Below are 18201 nucleotides of genomic sequence, written 5' to 3'. Positions count from 1 at the left end.
TCGGAGAATTAGTGCGGAAATAATATGAAAAAATTATTTACTAAAGTTGATTATGTCTTATAACTGCAAGGGTATACAAAAGTTAACTTCCTTTCTTGTTAGTACTGCATTTCACACTGATATAATTCAAATTGTATGTGAAATCTCCATCACAGGTGCCACTCGGCCACTTCGGCTGAAGTCATCCAAATCATTGGAAACCAATCTGACAACCAATGGAAACCAATGTAGTTTCTTACTCTCCATTCGAATATGGGGTTGCTTATCTATAGAAGGTTTATTATCTTACTAATTCCAAATAGGTTATAAGACCTTCATATACTATTTTTGTAAAAACATATACATTTCTGGACTTATAAACCAACAAGAAATACAAATTCCAGTGTGTTAATAATTTTCACGAAACCAATATATTTTTAGTGCAAGTTCTTATCCTTATTGTTATTATTATATTTATATCATTTGTGTTCAGGATGAGAGGATCTATACTCGCTGGGCACATTTTAGTGTCCGGCAGATCAATCACATTCATACAAAAATTTTTACATAGAATATCGGTTTTATTCACATGGCTTGTTTAACAACATTGAGGTTTCTTTAGAGGTTAGTTGCAGTGAGTTAAAATCGCTATAGGTCCGCGAATGACATTTAGAAAATTTGGGCGGCTTATTTAATCTGTCATCTCCAAGTACTCCAAAGTACACTGAACCTTTGGGCAGTTGGGCAAAAAAGAAACAAAACTCACTTGCTTATTATACCCATTATTTATAGCGAAAAAGGGTATATTGTTCTGAAGAAAAAATATTCTCATTGTTCTCGATTTTAGAATTTTTGATCTCAAAAGTGAGCCGATCGATTCATACTAAAGTACCTGAAATTCAAATCGAAGTCTTTTCGGTTTGTGAGCGGGCTATTAAGAATAGTCGATCTTGATATCGAGAATAACCGTTCTCGGCTTCAACATCGCATCGATCTCGGCTTCCAGATGACTAGCTCTCGCTCCCAAAATCCTGTCGCAATTCGTTAAGCTTACCTGATTGGTAGTACGTGGATTTGGGAAAATTTAGGTTGTGGGTACAGTATCATAAAATATTGTAATTTTTACCTATGGCTTTTACCTGCACTTGCATATAAACCATCGCAAGAGCGCACTAAAGCCACAATTACAAACAGCACCCATTCTCAATTCGTTAAGCTTACCTGATTGGTAGTATGTGGATTTGGGGAATTTGAGGTTGCGGCACGGTATCATAAAATATTGTAATTTTTACCTATGGCTTTTACCTGCACGTGCTATATAAACCATCGCCAGAGCGCACCAAAACCACAGTTACAAACTGAAACGTATAACGTCAACAACCAGAAAAGAGTGCTTTCAAAATGGTCCTGAGCAATTCCACGCCAAACAACGTGTATAAGCAAAGTGAGCTGGTTGTGAACACTGCAGCCATGAAACATGAGGATCTAAGCGAGCTCCTGGAGCTGAACGCGGAAATTGAGCAGCGCCGTCGCTCCAGCAAGCACGGAGACGGAAGCAACTCCTGTGGCTTGCTTCAAGCTACAATGACCCGGGAGGAGCTCTTTGAGATTTCCTCGCTGGACGACGATCGCTTCCTGACTGCCCTGGAGCACCAAAACTCGTTCCAAACACCGCGTCGAGTTCAAGTCACCGACCTGGACTTGTCCAGTATCGAGAATCTGATGAAGTACTTCGACGAGGAAGTACCTGTAACGCCCACCAAGATAAAGGGGGGCGCCATCCCGGTCCCAACAGGAAAAGTGGCCAGCGTGATCGCTAAGATGGCCATCCAGCCGGACACTCCAGCTAAACCAAGCGAAGGTAGTGGCCAGTTGAAGATCAGCGAGCTCAAGCAAAAGTACGAACAGCAGCTAGAGACTGAGACCCCATGTTTCCATGGACCCAGAAAGAATCCAACCTCTCTGCCCATGAAAGTGAAGGCGATGGCTCAGATGTTCAACACAAAGATCAGCCAGCTGATGCGCCGTGCGGAGCCGCACTACGTTCAGCTGCAAAACGAGCAGTCGCCGGAGGCCAAGTCCCAGTACCGTGTAGGGCCGGAGTCCCATGCCCACGGACACTGTTTGGTGGCCGAGGAAGTGTTCCGCGAGCTGAGTGTCAAGGACAAGGCTCTTCTCTTCAACAAGTTCATTGAGGACATGGCAGCCAAGCATCCCAAGTTCAACGCGCACGCTGCCGAAATCAAGGCAAAGGTAAATAAGCAGGTGGCCCGCGGTGAGGTGGTGGCGGAACAGCAAGCTAGCGTCAAGCAACTGGCTCAGGAGCTGGAAGCAAAGTGTGTCCTGGAGCCGGATTCGCTTTCGCCAAGAAGGGTCTCTCCCGCCCAGACTGAGAACCAAATGAAGCCATGTACTACTAAGCTCCATGTAAGCTCACTGACTGTGATCCTGAAGCCCAGCCCTGAGCGCAGGGCACCGCAGACATTGTTTCATCGTGGCCTGGAGTGCCAGAGCGGAGACCCTGAAGTCCCGAAATCCAACAAACGAAACCTTGCCGCGATACGCACCATACTTCCAACTGAAGCCTATGCGCCGCCCAAGAAGATTCGCCGCACTCGACAGGAGCGCAACGGATGCGACAACCAAATGTTTTTTCAGAACGAGCAGCTCGAGACTCTTTTCTACAACTGGCTCAGCACAGAGAACGGCGTGCAGTTCGACATTAGTAGTGTATCTAACGGTATGCAGCCCATTGAGATGGTCAGCGAGGAGGAGCAGCCGATTCTCGAGCAGAGCATCGTCGCGGAGAAAGATATGAGCCAAAAGTCCGGCGTCGAGTGTCTGCTGGAGGAGGCTATAGCCAAACTGGAGCTGGAGTCGGAGGCAAAGAAGGAAGCGGATGACGAGGAAAAGCAGCTGGAGTCGGCTGAGGCCCAGGTAGTCCAAGTCACTCCACGACAGATCAAGCGCCAGGCTCCGCCAGTGCCCGCCCCACGTCGCAATGTAGGACAGACTTATTCCAGTGCCTCCAGCTGCAAGCCTTCCGAGGCCGAAGAGAGCGAGTCCGGCTTGTCTACCTTGCCCAAGATAACAAGCGACGAGTCTCAGCCCGAGACGCCCACAGCAGAGCTGCAGCTAGGTGACTTTGAATTCGCTAAGCCCCAGCGTCCACCGCGTAAGAAGAAGATGCGACGAACCTCCGCAGTCGAGGCCACCGGGATCACCTCAACGGACTCCGATTCGGATTACAAGCCACCAGTTTCAGCACCAGCCAAGAAAAAAGCGGGAGCGGGCTCGGGCTTCCCACTGCCTGAACAAGGGTTCATGGAGTTGAACAAGTCCCTGATGCGGCACGTAAACTCGCCGCGAAAGATCAAGTCAGCGTATACCCTAACCGTAATGTCTTCACCCTCGCCAAATGCGGACAACGATCAGTCTCCAAGTCGGACTCCGAGGCAATCCCTGGTACAGACCATGCGGGACAGCTTCGTAGATCAGGGCTTCGAGACGTGCTCTAACGATCCCATGGACAATAGTCCGCTGCGCCGATCGTCAGTGGGCACTGCCGACTCAAAGCCCTCCGGGTTTTCTACACCCGTAAAAGGTCGCCTCGCTTACAGTTCGGCGCAACAGCAACTATTTAGCCCCATACTCTGCCAAGAGCGTCCTCGACGCAGTTCTCTGGCCATGCAGGTGATTCGCGAAGACCACCCCCTGGACCTCGACGCCACTTGCAGCTCACCGTGCTCTACTGAAAGTGACCGTGAATTCTTTGCCAATGCCCCGACAATCGAGGTTAACAGTACCCAGGAAGAGATTCCAGCTGGCCATGCCCAGTCATTGTTCTGGATTACAGCAGGGGACTTCACCGTCTCTTTGGAAATCTTCAAGAACAGCCCGGAGCGCCTTCGACTGCTTTACGAGATATTCACCCAAAAAAGCTGGGAGACTCGGGATCTGGCCTTTGGAATCGACGATCACCAGTTCACCCGCGGAGGCACTAGCTCGGAGGCGACAGGACGACAGTCGCTGCCCGAGCGCCCACCCAGTGTAAAGGGCTGCTCCCACTACTGGTTTGCCAGCGGAGACCTCGCTGTGCCCTTCAGCGGGAAACTAATGTCTGGCGAGAAGATTGAACGGCTATTCGCATTCCTCGGCGGAGAGCAGTCCGAGTTACGTTTCGGCGTGGACCACATCGAGTTCAGTAGCCGGCCAGAGTTCCTGCCCACCGCCCAGAAGTATTCGATTGAGAGCAGCTACAGCATGCTGGTGGGTCTGCAGACGGGTGCCAGCAACGGCCTGGAAGGGCGCAACAAGTACTCCTGGCCCAACAATAGCAGCCACGCCAACAAGGCGATCAAGATGAGCGAATTGGATCGGACGGAATTCGAGACTGACAGTTTCGGCAACAATAGCGAAAGGCTGTCTTTTTCGCCAGACTTGTTCTCCCTGGACTACGACACAGTTCCCCTAGATGAGTTGTTCGCCACAGCCCCCGCATATGCAGCCACACCCAAGATGTTCCTGCCGCAGATGATGCAGACGCTGAAACAGCAGCAAGGCAAACTTCGCAGCGTGGAGCAGCGCATCCGCTCCTACTCTAAGCCCTCTAATCTGACAGATGCTTCGTTGGAGCACTGCCGCAACACTCCGCAGTACGTTTACAAGCTGCACGCCATCATCCGAGCCATAGAAGCCATTGGACGAGATGATGGTTTCCGCGGCTGCTCGATGGAGCAGCTCGAGAGCTTCATGTATTTTCTCTGCGAGTATGCGAGTGTATGCCTAGCCAATTGCAGCGAACATATCGACAAGATAATGGACACTTTGCTGGACCGAAGGGCCGTGGTGGTCTAGCCAACGCAGCCTTCACATTATAATTTCCCAATTAGCTTACACAAATTAACATGTAATGTTTTTTTTTATTAATTATAAACAATAAAATACACACAAATTATTTTGAAGAAAACAAATGGTGAAATTTTGTATGCATCTTTAAAAGGGTTTAAAATCTTTACGATCTCTTCTGTTTTACGTAGTGCTTAAGTGGTTCTTACGTTGGTATTAGCAAGAGAAAATGCAATTGTCGATTTCATCGACTATTAGATGCCCGTTCTTCAGCTAAAAGGAGTGCGAGAGCGATGGAGATATGTTTCCAGCAAGACTGTTTTTTACTAGCACACACTAAGCGCCACCTAGCGCATCCTTGCGCAACCAAGCCTAAAGTACAAACTTGTGCCTCCTCTAGCGACGAGTGGAAAAGCTGATTCGCAGCATGTCGTGTGCAATTTCAATTGGCTTTGCAAAGTATTGATCATATTTAACTCTAACTTTTAAATGGATCGTCATTATTTCAATCATTTTTGGCATGTAGGTTGGTATTAATAGTAGAAACACAATCTAATATACAATTTTTAAAAATATTGAACAGCTGGTGAACCTGCTGAAACAAACTGCGCAAGAATCCCAGGAATCTTCATGCCAAGTCACAAAGTCTAGCATTAGTAGATCTCAGCGCTGATATGGACGGACAGAAAGATGGGCATGGCTAGATCGACCCGGCTAGTGATCCTGATCAAGAATAATTATACTTTATGGGGCCAAAAATGCTTCCTTGTACTCTACGAGTAACCTTTGATCCCAAAATGATCTCATCCCTGGTTTTACTCAACGATACTTTTATTTTGCGTTTCATTGTAGTCCTGACGTCTTCGGTTACTTTAAAATCCGACGTGGTAACACAAACATCCATCAAAGATTTTATAACCATCTTGGCTTTGTGCCATGGGGCTTTATCCTGTTGCAGGATGAGGGATTGTCCAAAACTTTGTCTTGTTGATGATATTTCTTAAAATATAAATCCTTGACTGCCATTCCAGCCTAGAACTTTGCTACCATTGAAGATCTGGTAACCAAACTTAGCTCAGCTGTTTACCCATGCAATCTAATTATCGTTTATAACTTTCTATTTGAATATCAACGTTTAATATTGGTCAAGGTAAAGCACAACAGGTGTTTGATTCTGGTGTTCTGGTCTCGTATTTGTCTGGGCGGATAATTTAATTTTTCATCTTGTAATTTGGCCTAGTGGAAAGGCTGATATCACTGGTCAAAGGGTGTGCACCAAGTGTCAACGCTGAACCTTTGGTTAAAAGGGGTGCTACCCTGGATTTTGCCGATCGAAGACCAAAGAGGGCGTGCTCCACAGGCCACCTGTGGTTTGCCAAACACTGCGGATGATCCTCAGGGCATTTGGAGATCGCCGGCCAAGGAGGTGTTCCATCGACACCTATCGATTGACATAAAAACAAGTTTGCCATGCCTACCCTAACGCCCTAAAACTACCAAAATAGGGGGTAGGTGGCGCTTTACAATCTCGTTTTGCTGCGAGTATATCCCAATCTTACTTCTGCTCCCTTTATAAGCGTTCCTGGCAATCTTTTGTGGTCAAAGAAAACGATATGTTTGTGTAGTTTGTTAGACTTTCTTTACCGCGTTGGTACGATGTAAGTCTTTACCGTCTGAAAGAGCTGTGAAGAAATCGATGTCAGCTTCGATAACATCGATTTTTTTCGGTGCATGCATAGATTAGGTTTCGAAATAATCGATATAACATTTACTTTTTTTGTCAGATTCTCGCTGGTCAGATTCTCCATACTGAAAAGGAGAGTTTTTAAGAATGTGCCCTGCAATACATACATATGTATTTCAGCTTGCTTAATTGAAAATATATAAAGATTTTTTTTGACAATTGACAAGTCCGCCTGTCGGCTAGGAGCTTTTCGGTGCTACCCTGGTACAGATGATTCAATACCGAGTTGCCATCAACTCTTTCGATTTTATCGGTATGTAATCGCGTTTCGATTAATAAAGTTTATAAAATACTAATCAATAAAATATCATCATCTATTTATCTGACGTGATACCAGACAAGGAATTCATTTCCGACATTTTGCGTCTGAAGGCTCTGCAAGATTCAAGAATGTGTGCACTCTTTATAGTCAAGAGCAGAGAAATGGGCCACCGGTTGAGAGATTGTACTTCCCCGGGAACAGATAACGCATTTGCCGGCGATAGTAGCAAGTGAAATATTTGTAACCTTAAGTTATTTCTAATTCGGTGATTTCCTTTCAGTCCTTTGCACAATGGTGGTGTAAGTGCAAGTGCAAGTCGACCACGAGCTTCGAGAAGCAGCATAGTTTAATCCACAAATCAGCGATACGCGAATTTCGCCATCGCAAATGCCGGTTATTTTCATATTTAGCGTCGAATAAAGCTTGAGAACATTTCAACTCGGCCATTCCCCTATACCAGATCAAAATCCATGAATGTGACAAGAGTATTCCAGACAAGGAATTCATTTCCGACATTTTGCGTCTGAAGAATTCGCAAGATTCGAGAACGGGTGCACTCTCCGTATTCCACGGCAACGCTGTATCGCCAAGTGAGACACTGTACTTCCTCGGGTCTAGAACACGCAGTTGCCGGCGATAGGTTATCAAGTGAAACATTTTTGTCATAATTAATTTTTAATTCGGTGATTTCCTTTCATTTTTTAGCATAATGGTGGTGTTCTCGCAGAACAATCGGATCAGGTCGAAGATCCAGGCCACTGCCGACGGCTTCAAGTGCTTTGAGAAGCAGCATAGTTTAGTCAACAAATCTGGGTTTTTTTCATATTTAGCTTCAACTATAAAATAATGTTCAAACAGCGAAATTAAATTTAAAAAAATATAAAAAAATATAAATTCGGTACTAAATGCGAGTTTTATCAAGCACTTTGCGGTCGATAGAAAATACTTAAAATGTGTGTACTTTATTGGGCGAAAACCGAAAAAAGAATGCGAAACGGAAAGGAAATACAAAGCTTAACGTATAACGCTTTATTTTTTATTAAAATCTGGATTTCCTAATCTGCTCAAGCTGCTCCATCATAAAATAAATATGTCTGATCATCGGAGCAGCCGGGAGAAGGAGACTGGAGACGATGGAACTTTCTTGAATGGTATCGATTAATTTGGCTTTATCGATGAATCAATGTATCGTACGCATTTCTATAGGCAATAGCCTATTCACAGAGAGGACCTTTCTTCAATTAGAAATTCACGTGCTAAAAAGGTATGGGAAATGTCGCTAATCGGCTTTGGCCGGAATGGGACCTCTCACGATCACAAATCGATTCAGTATTTCTGTGTTCGTTTCCGAAGCGCTGAAATATTAAAAACATTATATTCTCAAGAGTAGAAAATAATATGTAAAAAACACAGAAGCTTTTATATCATTTCCTTTTTGTTTTTGTTTTTATTTTTAATATTATTTTCAAGGAATCTATAAAAGATAGTTGTCCAATCCGGCTTGATTGGACTTAAATACTACTTTACACTTTCGGGAAGGTTTCATCGACTATTTTGGGTGAAAACGGATACCAATTTACTCTTTGAAAGGGTTTACAAAAACCTGGATTGCTTCTTTAACTGTAAGTGCTCAAGTCGACTCAGATTTCGTTCAATACTACCGACTTTCCAATTCTTCATAAGGGAAGTACAATTTGTATCCGTATAAAAAGTATATGCTCGCATAGTTTTTACTCCAGCCCCAAAAGCCGTTTCATTTTCTAACTGTTCATTACAAACATTTTACTCTCACTCGCAAGCACCCACACTCGCAACCAGAGGCATTTGGGAAAACTGTAGACAAACAAGAATGGAAGCAAAAACTTAATTAAGCATTTTATTGTATGATGCTGCAGCAAAACAAATTCCTCTTTAAATAAAGCACCGGAGCAATTTATTCCAATTAACAACAACAACTTCATGGCTTGCATATGGACGCGTAAGAGAGACTGGGGAAATGGACGGAATGCTACAGGCATCAGATGGAAATAATTGAACAAAAACACTTTTCAACACTGCAAATGACAGTAGCGTTAATTTCTAGAAAATATTCTCTAAAAGGACAAGGAAATTGAAGGTGGTCTAGGCAAACTGTTGGCGAGTGCAATATTTAAAACATCAAAGAGTTACAAGTTAGAACCCAGTTTTTGATTTCTGTAAAATTCGTTTAACTTCTTCTCCTTATCGTTTTGTAATTCTCTTATCACCTTGAAATGTCTAGAAAATATTTTGTAAAACAAAACTGAATGAAACTTCGATTGACATAAAATCAAGGTACTCAAAGCAAAAATTGTGTTAAATGACACTTGTTTACAGCGGAAATCCCCAAAGAAGGGCGATGGTAGATCTTGTTAGAATTGCACAGTTCCAAAGAAAGCAAAGCAAATTAGTTTGGATTAGGTTTTTTAATGATTAAAAAAAATTTGACATATTTTAAATATGATGGCAAACATTAAAAATTAATTTAAGCAAATATTTTGTTGATTTCTAATTAAAATATGAAGGGGTGCTAGCTTCGTCTAGCCGAAGTTTCTATAACCTTTCAGGTCGTTCCCGTAAAAGCATTGTTTGTACAAAGCTATCCGACTTTACGTAAACTAATCGCAGAAATATATATCATAAAATATCATTTTTTTGGGAGCTATAGTTTTTCGATCCGGTTCGTTCCGACTTATATACTACCTGCCATAGAAAAAAAACTTTTTAGAAGTTTACTGTAAAGGTAAAATAATTCAGACTACAAAAAAATAAATGTGTTATAATAAAAGTTTGAAAATAACAGTTGTTACCTGAGCATTATTATACCGATTAAAAATAAAAATCAAACTCGTTTTGGTGCTGTTTTTTCGCTGAAATAAAGTTAATTTACATTTCTTTAAAAGACTTAACACACTTCACATTTAATGACTTTTAAATAAACAATAGCCTCGGGACTCAACATAAATCTTCCATTATTGCCACAGTACTTGTCCGAATTAAAATATATTTTCAATGCCGCATTCACATTAACAGCAAGTCTGAAGCACTGTGGAAACTAAGTTTTTTATGTGGTTAAACAATTAATAATACCCAAAAATGGAATAATGCTTAGAGTTAAAAGATGGATTTTCTAACAGGCCTTTAGAGTGTCAAGTAATATCATCGTTTATTTAAGCCATAATATCCTTGAAGGCGTAAGCGTATATGTAAAATTATATTATTATTACTATAAAACATAATTAACTAATTACATCCGCGTCCGTAACGACCCAAAGCCTTGTAATTGAAACAGAAGAAATATAATTTACTGCCTTTGTTTAGGCTAACATTTTTCCTGGATCCTTTAACTGTTCGTGGCATAACAAATCCAAAAAGGGATTCCACCATTAATGTTTCTCAACCTTTCAGGATTTCCTTTCCCTAATAATGTTTCAGCTGAAGTTGTTTACAAGCTTTACTTTCACTTGAGCTTATCAAAACCACTTGTTCAAACTTGTTTATCTGAACAGAATGCTGGTGAATATTCTTAGGTAAGTCATAGTCATAACAAAGACGTGCTATTGATGCTTTATAACGACTAAGTCCACAGACGCCTGGCCAGAAATTGCGGAAAATATCTATTGTTGGCAAATATTGGTTTAAGATATTAACATAAGATTCAGGCCCGACCATTTGCTTGTCTTTATGTAAGATCCACAAACTTATCCCTGCATCCGTAAAAAGCGCTTCCCAAAGGAAACAACTTACTATAGGGGGTGTTACACAAAATAATTTCGTTCAAAATTCCACGAAAACTTGTATTGTCTATACAAGTTACAAAATCAATAATTACCTGATTTTCTGCATGTACATCTCTATCCCTCTCGTACTCTTTTTAACCGAGTATCTGGTATATGATAGTCGAGACAATCGCATATTGCATTTTCTCTTATTTTAATATTTAATACTAAAATATCTGTTGAACTGCATCACACTTACTCCGATAGAGTATGAATATTCTACATCAGTAGCCGTGTCAATCTAGCCAGATTCCCTTTAAAAAATGTAAGCGGGATTTAGTTTTAGTTTTTTGTAGTGGATTTTAGTTTAAGTTTTTTGTAGTGGATTTTAGTTTAATATCCTTCTCTTATCCATTTATAAAATGTTATGATGTGCGTTCACTATCATTAGTGAGTTAGAATTTGAACTGTGGAATTCTACTTGCGTCAATGAAGCCCATAAATGCGTCATACCCCTCTTATAAAAGCTTAAAGTGAGTTAAGTTTTAATGTGTAAGCTAAAATGACAAGGCTAACTCGGCTATATTGTAGGTGCCTATACAAAATACAGATTTTAAAGGGTTCGAAAAAGTATTTTTCATTGAGTTGAAGAACTTCTCTCTGCCAGGGTTTTTAGCACCTGTACGTTCAAAATCCTTTTGTCTTTGAAGGCCAATGTGAAGTGAATGACTTGGTAGAGAGTTTGTCTAATCCTCAATGACATTAGTTTGCTCGACTCGCACACGTTATCGACACGCCACGTGCGCCGTTGAGACCTTCCTCAGACGCTGGGTATATATACGGCTGTAACCGAGTGCCTAGATCATTCGAGTCTTGTACTATCGGAAATGCGCGCCCTTGTGCTTGTTGCTCTTGTTGCTGTGGTCGCTGTGGCCTCCGCCCAAGGACCTGGTGGTCGATGGGGTCCACGTGGCCCAGGAGGTCCAGGCGGTCTAGGCGGTCCAGGAGGTCCGCGACGCGGTCCCGGTGGACCAGGTGGTCCAGGAGGTCCGGGACGCGGTCCCGGAGGACCAGGTGGTCCAGGAGGTCCAGGACGCGGCCCCGGAGGACCAGGTGGGCCAGGAGGACCAGGAGGACCTGGAGGACATAAGGGACCAGGAGGACATAAGGGACCAGGTGGTCCTGGAGGACCATGGGGACCACCATGCAATCAAACCACCACCAGCACCACTGAAGCCTCTACAAGCACTTCCTCCACGACAGCCTCCTCCACCACAGCTTCCTCCACTACAGCTTCCTCTACCACAGTTTCCTCCACTACAGCTTCCTCCACCACAGCTTCCTCCACGACAGCCTCATCCACAACTGACTCCTCCACCGAATCCTCCACAGAATCCTCAACAGCTTCCACGGCCTAAATCTCGTGGTTCAGTCAATTTTGTAAATATTAAAGAACGATTCTGTGCAAAAAATTCTAGCTTCCAGTTTTATACCCATTACTCGTTTCATTCGGGGAAAAGTGTAGCATGAAATATGAATGCATATTCACGATTACGATCACTTGCCGAGCCGATCTAACCATGTTCGTATCTCCGTTTGTCTGCTCCAACGCTGTGATCTTTAAAAGATCTATTAAAAAACTAAACACAAGAATGCCAGAGTGTCTCGACTATCAGATACCCGTTAATTCGTTTCATATTTGAAACGCAATAGCCACCGATGAGAGTGATAGCAAAAATGAAAATGGTACGCATCTCAGTATTTTGATAAATTATTTTTAAGATATACCCAAAAAATCCGAATACTTTTGTATTGGGGCGCTAGAGCTGTTGAAAATTCCCTGCTTATGAAGCAAACGAACGGATATTGCCCCATGTTGCCTTCATAAAGCTAATAGATGCATGATAATTCCATTATCAATATAAATAATTTTACATTTGGTGGAAACCTTTTCAAAATAATACGATAGTACGGCTTAAATTCTTGTCCAGCAAAAAAATTTCCGAGTAACTAATCCCCTTTTCAGCCAGAGATGCCTTCAATGAGTATTTTATTACTATACGCTTTTCGCAATTCAAGCTAATTTAACATAATAAGTGCACTCGCACTATGAGCTAAATTAATCACTGGTGATTAGGGAATGGAACATTCGACAACAATAAACTATTCAGAGGAGCAAGCGCCGCTTGTGTTCCATTGTGTTCGGGGGCTCCATTCAGAGCCAAATTGGGAATTAAGTCCAAACCTGACTGGGTGCACGTCAAATTGTTTACTATTTAATTGGTTTTGGTCAATTTCCTACCAAACTTTAGTTCCCCTGCCCTCTCACAGAAAAAGGCACGTAAACACCAGCCAGGATACAGGGAAAGGAAAAGAAACCCCGAAAGAGCTCACCAGGATGAGCATGAGGATTAGGAGGCATTAAAAGTTATAAAACAACAAGATTATGGCTTCGCTATAACAAACACACACTCAACTGGTTACGTGCGAGTAAGCGCAAGATAAATACTTTTCCCAAATTGAGCCAGGGTGAATTTGGACATATGGAATAACAAGCCTTCCTATAAAATTAAAAAAATATGGCCTCACTGAAATATAATTTACTCTTTTAGTATTTGTTTAGTCAGTTAAGACTTTCCAATTTTTCTGATTATTTTGAAGGGTATGAATTTTTAGTATGAGTTTTTACGTTCCATGTCAACCCGGTCACCACATTTTTATTTTTAATAGTGTATTTAATAATAATAATTTTTCCTAATTTGTTGTATTTTTTATAAAGCATATATGTACGATTGCTTTCTTTATTTTTCATTTGTAGTATATGGTAAAAATATTTCGTGTGCTTGCTGAGGCAAAAAGTTTTATGAGTATGCCGCTTTTTTACTCCTAGTCTTAGTGCCTCCATAGATCAACAAATTTTACAGATTTAAAAAAAAAACAAAAAATGAAAAAAATATATTGTTTTATTGGTTTTAAATAATGGTCAAAACATTACGAGAACCTTTCCTGCTTTTCTGTAATATTCGAGTACTCATGAGTAAGATTCCCACTCAAATATATAAACATATATAAATATAAATTAAATAAATTAAAATTCATGTGGTAAAAAAGGGAATGTTATTAAACTCGCTGCAGAGGAACATTGCAAATCGATTCTGTATTCCAAAGATTTATTAAAAAAAAATTGTTGTTGAAAATATATATGTGCAATCCAAGAATCTTAAGGATGAAAGGCGTTATAAATACTTAAAAATCCAAACGCTCCTCTGTTATCGTACAATAACATTTTTACTACGATTGACTGAATAGAAATCTCATCCATGACCATTTGTTAATAGCAAATAAAGAACCATTTGGCGCCGAAAAAATTGCGCATATTAGCGTTCAAATTGGATACAGCTTTGCAATGTTTTGCATCTTTTTTAGATCGCTGAATTTAAATGTCCTCCTTTTCCTTTTAAATTAATTTTTTCATAATTCCATTTATATTTTTGTCAATGATATACTAAAAATTGTAACTTTGTAGAAAGCGAAAATCTTTAATCCTCCAGAAACAATAAAGTTTTTCTGTAGGATCCAGTCTGATATAAGTATATTTTCCAAAGAAACTGTTATTGATTTTGAATAAAAATGGAGATTTATAGGCAGCAAGGAAATATTCTAAAGTGCCACCTACCGGTTATTTTGGTCTATGTTATGTGGGCGACAGACAGTTTTAAGCGTTTTAGCCGTTTGGGGGCGTTAGAGTGGACGTCGCAAATATTTTTTTAGTTCAATCGAAAAGTTTTAGTGAGACAAACATATTTTAGCAGAACAAATTTGTAGCCACCACAGTTTTGGGCGGCTTGTGGTCGTTAGAGTAGGCGTGGTACATTTTTTTGGGTCAATGGGTAGGTATTGATGAGACAAATACATTTCAGTTAAAATTTTTGGCTTATTATCGTATTATAAAGAAACGAACGACCAAGAATCACTCAAAAGTCTTCTCGATTTTGAATTTAGTTTAGTTCTTAGTAGCGATTTCGGCTTGATTTCAATATGAATCATGCTTGATTCAAGAACACTTTTTACAAAATTCTTATAAGTGTATTTTATTATTAGAGGAACTTGGAAGAGCTATTTATAATATAATCTTTTCTTGCATTTTTCTTTATTCATCATCCTACTTTTCTTCTGTGCTGCGATGCCTACTCCTGTATTTGGAATAACGCTTTCCACATGGGTTTTTTTGTTTGTTTTTTGCAGAACATACAGAACAGAATACAAGGTCTATTCAAAAATTTTATTCACAAAATTAAATGGACTTCAATAAATTTTGAATAAAGATTGGTCAACAATTTCCTTCAAAATATACAAAAACATTACAGCTCATTAGTACATTAATTTTTTGCCTTTATGATAAACAATAAAATCTAAGCCGGAAGGTAATAAGAATAAGAAAATCGTAGCCCCAACATGCTTATTCCCAACTTTCTTACTTTAAGAGTTCCCAAAAACTCAGCGTTCACACGAAAAGACGACCGAACGATTCTAAAAGGTTAAGCATAAAGCGTTCTCAAAGCAAGGCCGTTTTTACGTTATTTAAGCTTGGTGTTTTTCATGAGCGCAGTAATCCACAGTCGGAAATAGGAACTGCCAGTAAACCTATTCAGTTATTCGTTCAACCAATAATTCGTCGTGTTAAATGGGCAGGTAGGGGTTCCCAACAATTTCGATTAATTTTGTATTAAAGTGGGAATTGTAATTTGCCTTGTGGTCTTTGTTCTTCAATTGGTAGCTAACTGTTCGAGAAATGGGGCTTTAGGTAGCTGAAGTTTTCCCTGTTTTATTAGCCTATCGAACAACACTCCCCGTTTTCCTTGCCGCGTCCAGTTGCAAGCACTTTCATTGTAAACGATTTTCGTTGCATTTTGAGTGAAATTAAAACTGCCACACTCAGTTTCCTAGTTTTTGTTTCGTCGGTGCTCAGCTGCCGTGTTGCCTGTGGGTGGGCGGAAGTCGGACGTGCGGGCTCTGTAAGGGTTAAGCTGCTAAACCACGACGGGCAAAGAGCCGAAAGCAAAACAAAAGAAAAGTTTTATTTGCATTTCTTTGGCATTTCGCTGCCAAAGGAAAGTGAAGCGAAATAATTCTGCAGGTATGCGATGCGGCATGTCCTGGCCCAGAATCCAAAATGTAGAATCCTCCTGCAGGATGGCTTTCCGGCCCAGGGGAAGGTCCCAGGCCACGGAAACTTGTTTCATCTTGGCAAGTACAACAGCAAGGGCAGCAACAAATAAAGCAAAGTAAAATAAAATACGGCGAAAAAACCAAACTCATTTTACACAGATTCCTCGTCGCTCCCACTTTTCATCTCCTCAGCCGGGCCACTCAAACCCATTTCTCTACATATATCCAATTGAAATGAATTTGTATCCTGTGGACACACACACACCCGCACACACTCACACAGCGGCACGCATGCAGCAACAGCGAGGGCAACAAGGACGAAAAGGCGAAAACTTTGCAGACAAACTTTGACTTTGGTTATTGTTACAGTTTAACTTTGTTGCCTTGCCATTCATCGTTTTGCTCTTGTTTGGGCTGCTCGCTTTTGGCAGGATATGCGCCATCCGAATACCCATTAAAATCGGGGAAGAACTTGCGATGGGGCTTACACATCTGCATTGAAAGCGAATATTTGGGGTGGTGTATTGCCAGGTTTTTGTGAATGTATTACGTTATATTATATTTAGCTTTAGATCAACTACTAAGTCCTTCAAAACTTTAACTTCGGAATAACAGTGGTGCGCATGGAAAATTCTTCAAGGGATGATGGTCTAGAAAAAATAATTTTGAAATTAGAAAGTAAACTGAAACTGGAAACACAGGTGCCAGTGCGACATTCCACTTAAAAGTTATTAAGTTTACATAAGTTAAGACCCATGTAAGTGTGGGATTGCTAGGCTGTTAGTGTGTCCGGTCTATTTATTGTTCTAGGATTTTGCAATTTTGCTTGTCATATTAAGCACCTTGAGGCGAAGCACGGTGCTACGCCACTTTCTAGCGGGAAAAAGCTGGAAAACCAGGTTTCAACGTCCGAAGTTTCTTAGCGACTCAAGATGCCAAGCAATAAAACAAAATGAATTCTATCGTCTTCTATTCAACTAAGAAAAACTTTTTAAACTACGTAAAATATACCCCAGCGTTCCAGCGAAGGAAAATGGGGATAAGTTACCATAATTCTTACATTAATTAAATATTTTAAGTCAGAAATATTTTACCTCAAACAATTTTTTCTCCATTACCAACACTGGTTAGTGATATCGCTGATCTCCGCTAGGTGTCGCTGGGCCCGTGAGCATGTGGCGCGCCGATGAAGATGCCCTTAGGCTTTGTTTTTAACTTGCTCGACAGAGTAAGTGGTATCTGGTAGTCGAGCCACTTGACTTTACCTTCTCTTTTGCTATAGCAATTGGAAAATGAGCCGTGCCTAGTCGAGTACGTATTTGAATTCAGTGCCCACGTACCGCTCTCAGTTGTTTTGGCTTTGTTGTACCGCTGCTGCCTCGTTGTGTTTGTTTCGCCTGGTTTCGCTGTTGTCGCCGACGCAGACGTCGCAGCCTTGTGTCAGCGAAAGGTAGGGCGGCATTTGAAGGGATGTGCCAAAAATAAACTTTTCAAATAAAATGATTTCTTATTTAGGCAGCCGATTTGAGATACGCCTCCTTGCTCACAGCAAGAAGTTACCTCTGCTCCGATATGAAATCAGGAATTTCTCCGGCTAAGGGAATCGGTACTCGGTTTCGTTTTGAAATAAACAGAATATTTTTCTTTATTCAAAGAGTTTTAAGTTTTTGTTTCAGGACTTGGCGATTGTCCTAGGCAGACGCATCGCTGGAGGACTCGCTGGAGCTCTCCTCGGACGACTCCTGGGAGGAGGAAGAGTTGCCGCCCTGAGGAGGTCCCTGGGGTGGTCCCTGGGGAGGTCCCTGAGGAGGTCCATGAGAAGGTCCCTGAGGAGGTCCCTGCGGGGGTCCCTGACCTCCCGAGCCCTGAGGTGGGCCCTGACCTCCCGGAGGACGACGTCCCTGGACAGCCACCAGCGCCACCATGGCGAGCAGTGCAACGAGGAAGAAGATGCGCATTTTTACTTTATTGATAATTGACCGAACTAAATCAACTGGCCTTTCCAACCACTCACTAGCCCTATATATACTCCAGGAATCCCAATGGCATCGGGCTGTATGCAGGTGTTATTGCAGCACCGTGTTTTCGATGGACAAACAGAAACTTTGATGCAATTATGACGCAGTCACAGTTGTTGTTTACCCCATTAATAAGGGAAACACCTTGGCGCTTATAGAATTTGTGTTAATATTTACCTAAAATATGTGAAAGGCCCAAAAACAATTTTCCTTGAAGATGATTAAATACAGCAACTTAAGATGTAATTGATTTTTCTACGACTTTTTTATGGTTAATTAATTGTGTTTTCAGTTTGCGAATTCGATTATGTAAAGGTATTATAATATAGATCATTTTATACTAGACTAATTTGATAAACAAAACAAACATTCATGGTTGTAAATTACATAAAAAAAATTAGTTTTAAAAAACTAACCATGCAACCAGTACTCATTTTTGGTGTA

The 18201-nt window shown here is 41.3% G+C and overlaps 3 protein-coding genes across 5 annotated transcripts; 2 read left to right on the top strand and 1 right to left on the bottom strand.

The window, feature by feature from the left end:
* Positions 1-1343: 1343 nt before the first annotated feature.
* Positions 1344-4936, top strand: LOC122818657 (uncharacterized). The gene has a single exon (XM_044093520.2). The coding sequence runs from the start codon at positions 1381-1383 to the stop codon at positions 4834-4836; it is 3456 nt and encodes a 1151-aa protein (XP_043949455.1). The 5' UTR covers positions 1344-1380; the 3' UTR covers positions 4837-4936.
* Positions 4937-11438: 6502 nt separating this feature from the next.
* Positions 11439-12062, top strand: LOC108035743 (translation initiation factor IF-2). 3 transcript variants are annotated; one of them, XM_050885888.1, is made up of 2 exons: positions 11439-11578; positions 11618-12062. In XM_050885888.1, the coding sequence occupies exons 1-2, from the start codon at positions 11458-11460 to the stop codon at positions 11986-11988; spliced, it is 492 nt and encodes a 163-aa protein (XP_050741845.1). In that variant the 5' UTR covers positions 11439-11457; the 3' UTR covers positions 11989-12062. The 3 variants fall into 3 exon arrangements, with proteins under 3 accessions (XP_050741845.1, XP_050741846.1, XP_050741844.1); XM_050885889.1 differs by having other exon boundaries at positions 11439-11596; positions 11645-12062; XM_050885887.1 differs by having other exon boundaries at positions 11439-11617; positions 11657-12062.
* A 5291-nt stretch (positions 12063-17353) lies between these two features.
* On the bottom strand, positions 17354-17738 carry LOC108035761 (proline-rich proteoglycan 2). The gene has a single exon (XM_017111461.3). The coding sequence runs from the start codon at positions 17695-17697 to the stop codon at positions 17431-17433; it is 267 nt and encodes an 88-aa protein (XP_016966950.1). The 5' UTR covers positions 17698-17738; the 3' UTR covers positions 17354-17430.
* Positions 17739-18201: the final 463 nt, after the last annotated feature.

Source organism: Drosophila biarmipes, chromosome X (genome assembly GCF_025231255.1).
Source record: "Drosophila biarmipes strain raj3 chromosome X, RU_DBia_V1.1, whole genome shotgun sequence".
In the NCBI taxonomy this organism is placed as follows: domain Eukaryota; kingdom Metazoa; phylum Arthropoda; class Insecta; order Diptera; family Drosophilidae; genus Drosophila; species Drosophila biarmipes.
Note: the sequence above shows the minus strand (reverse complement) of the source record. Positions and strands in the feature narration are given on the sequence as shown.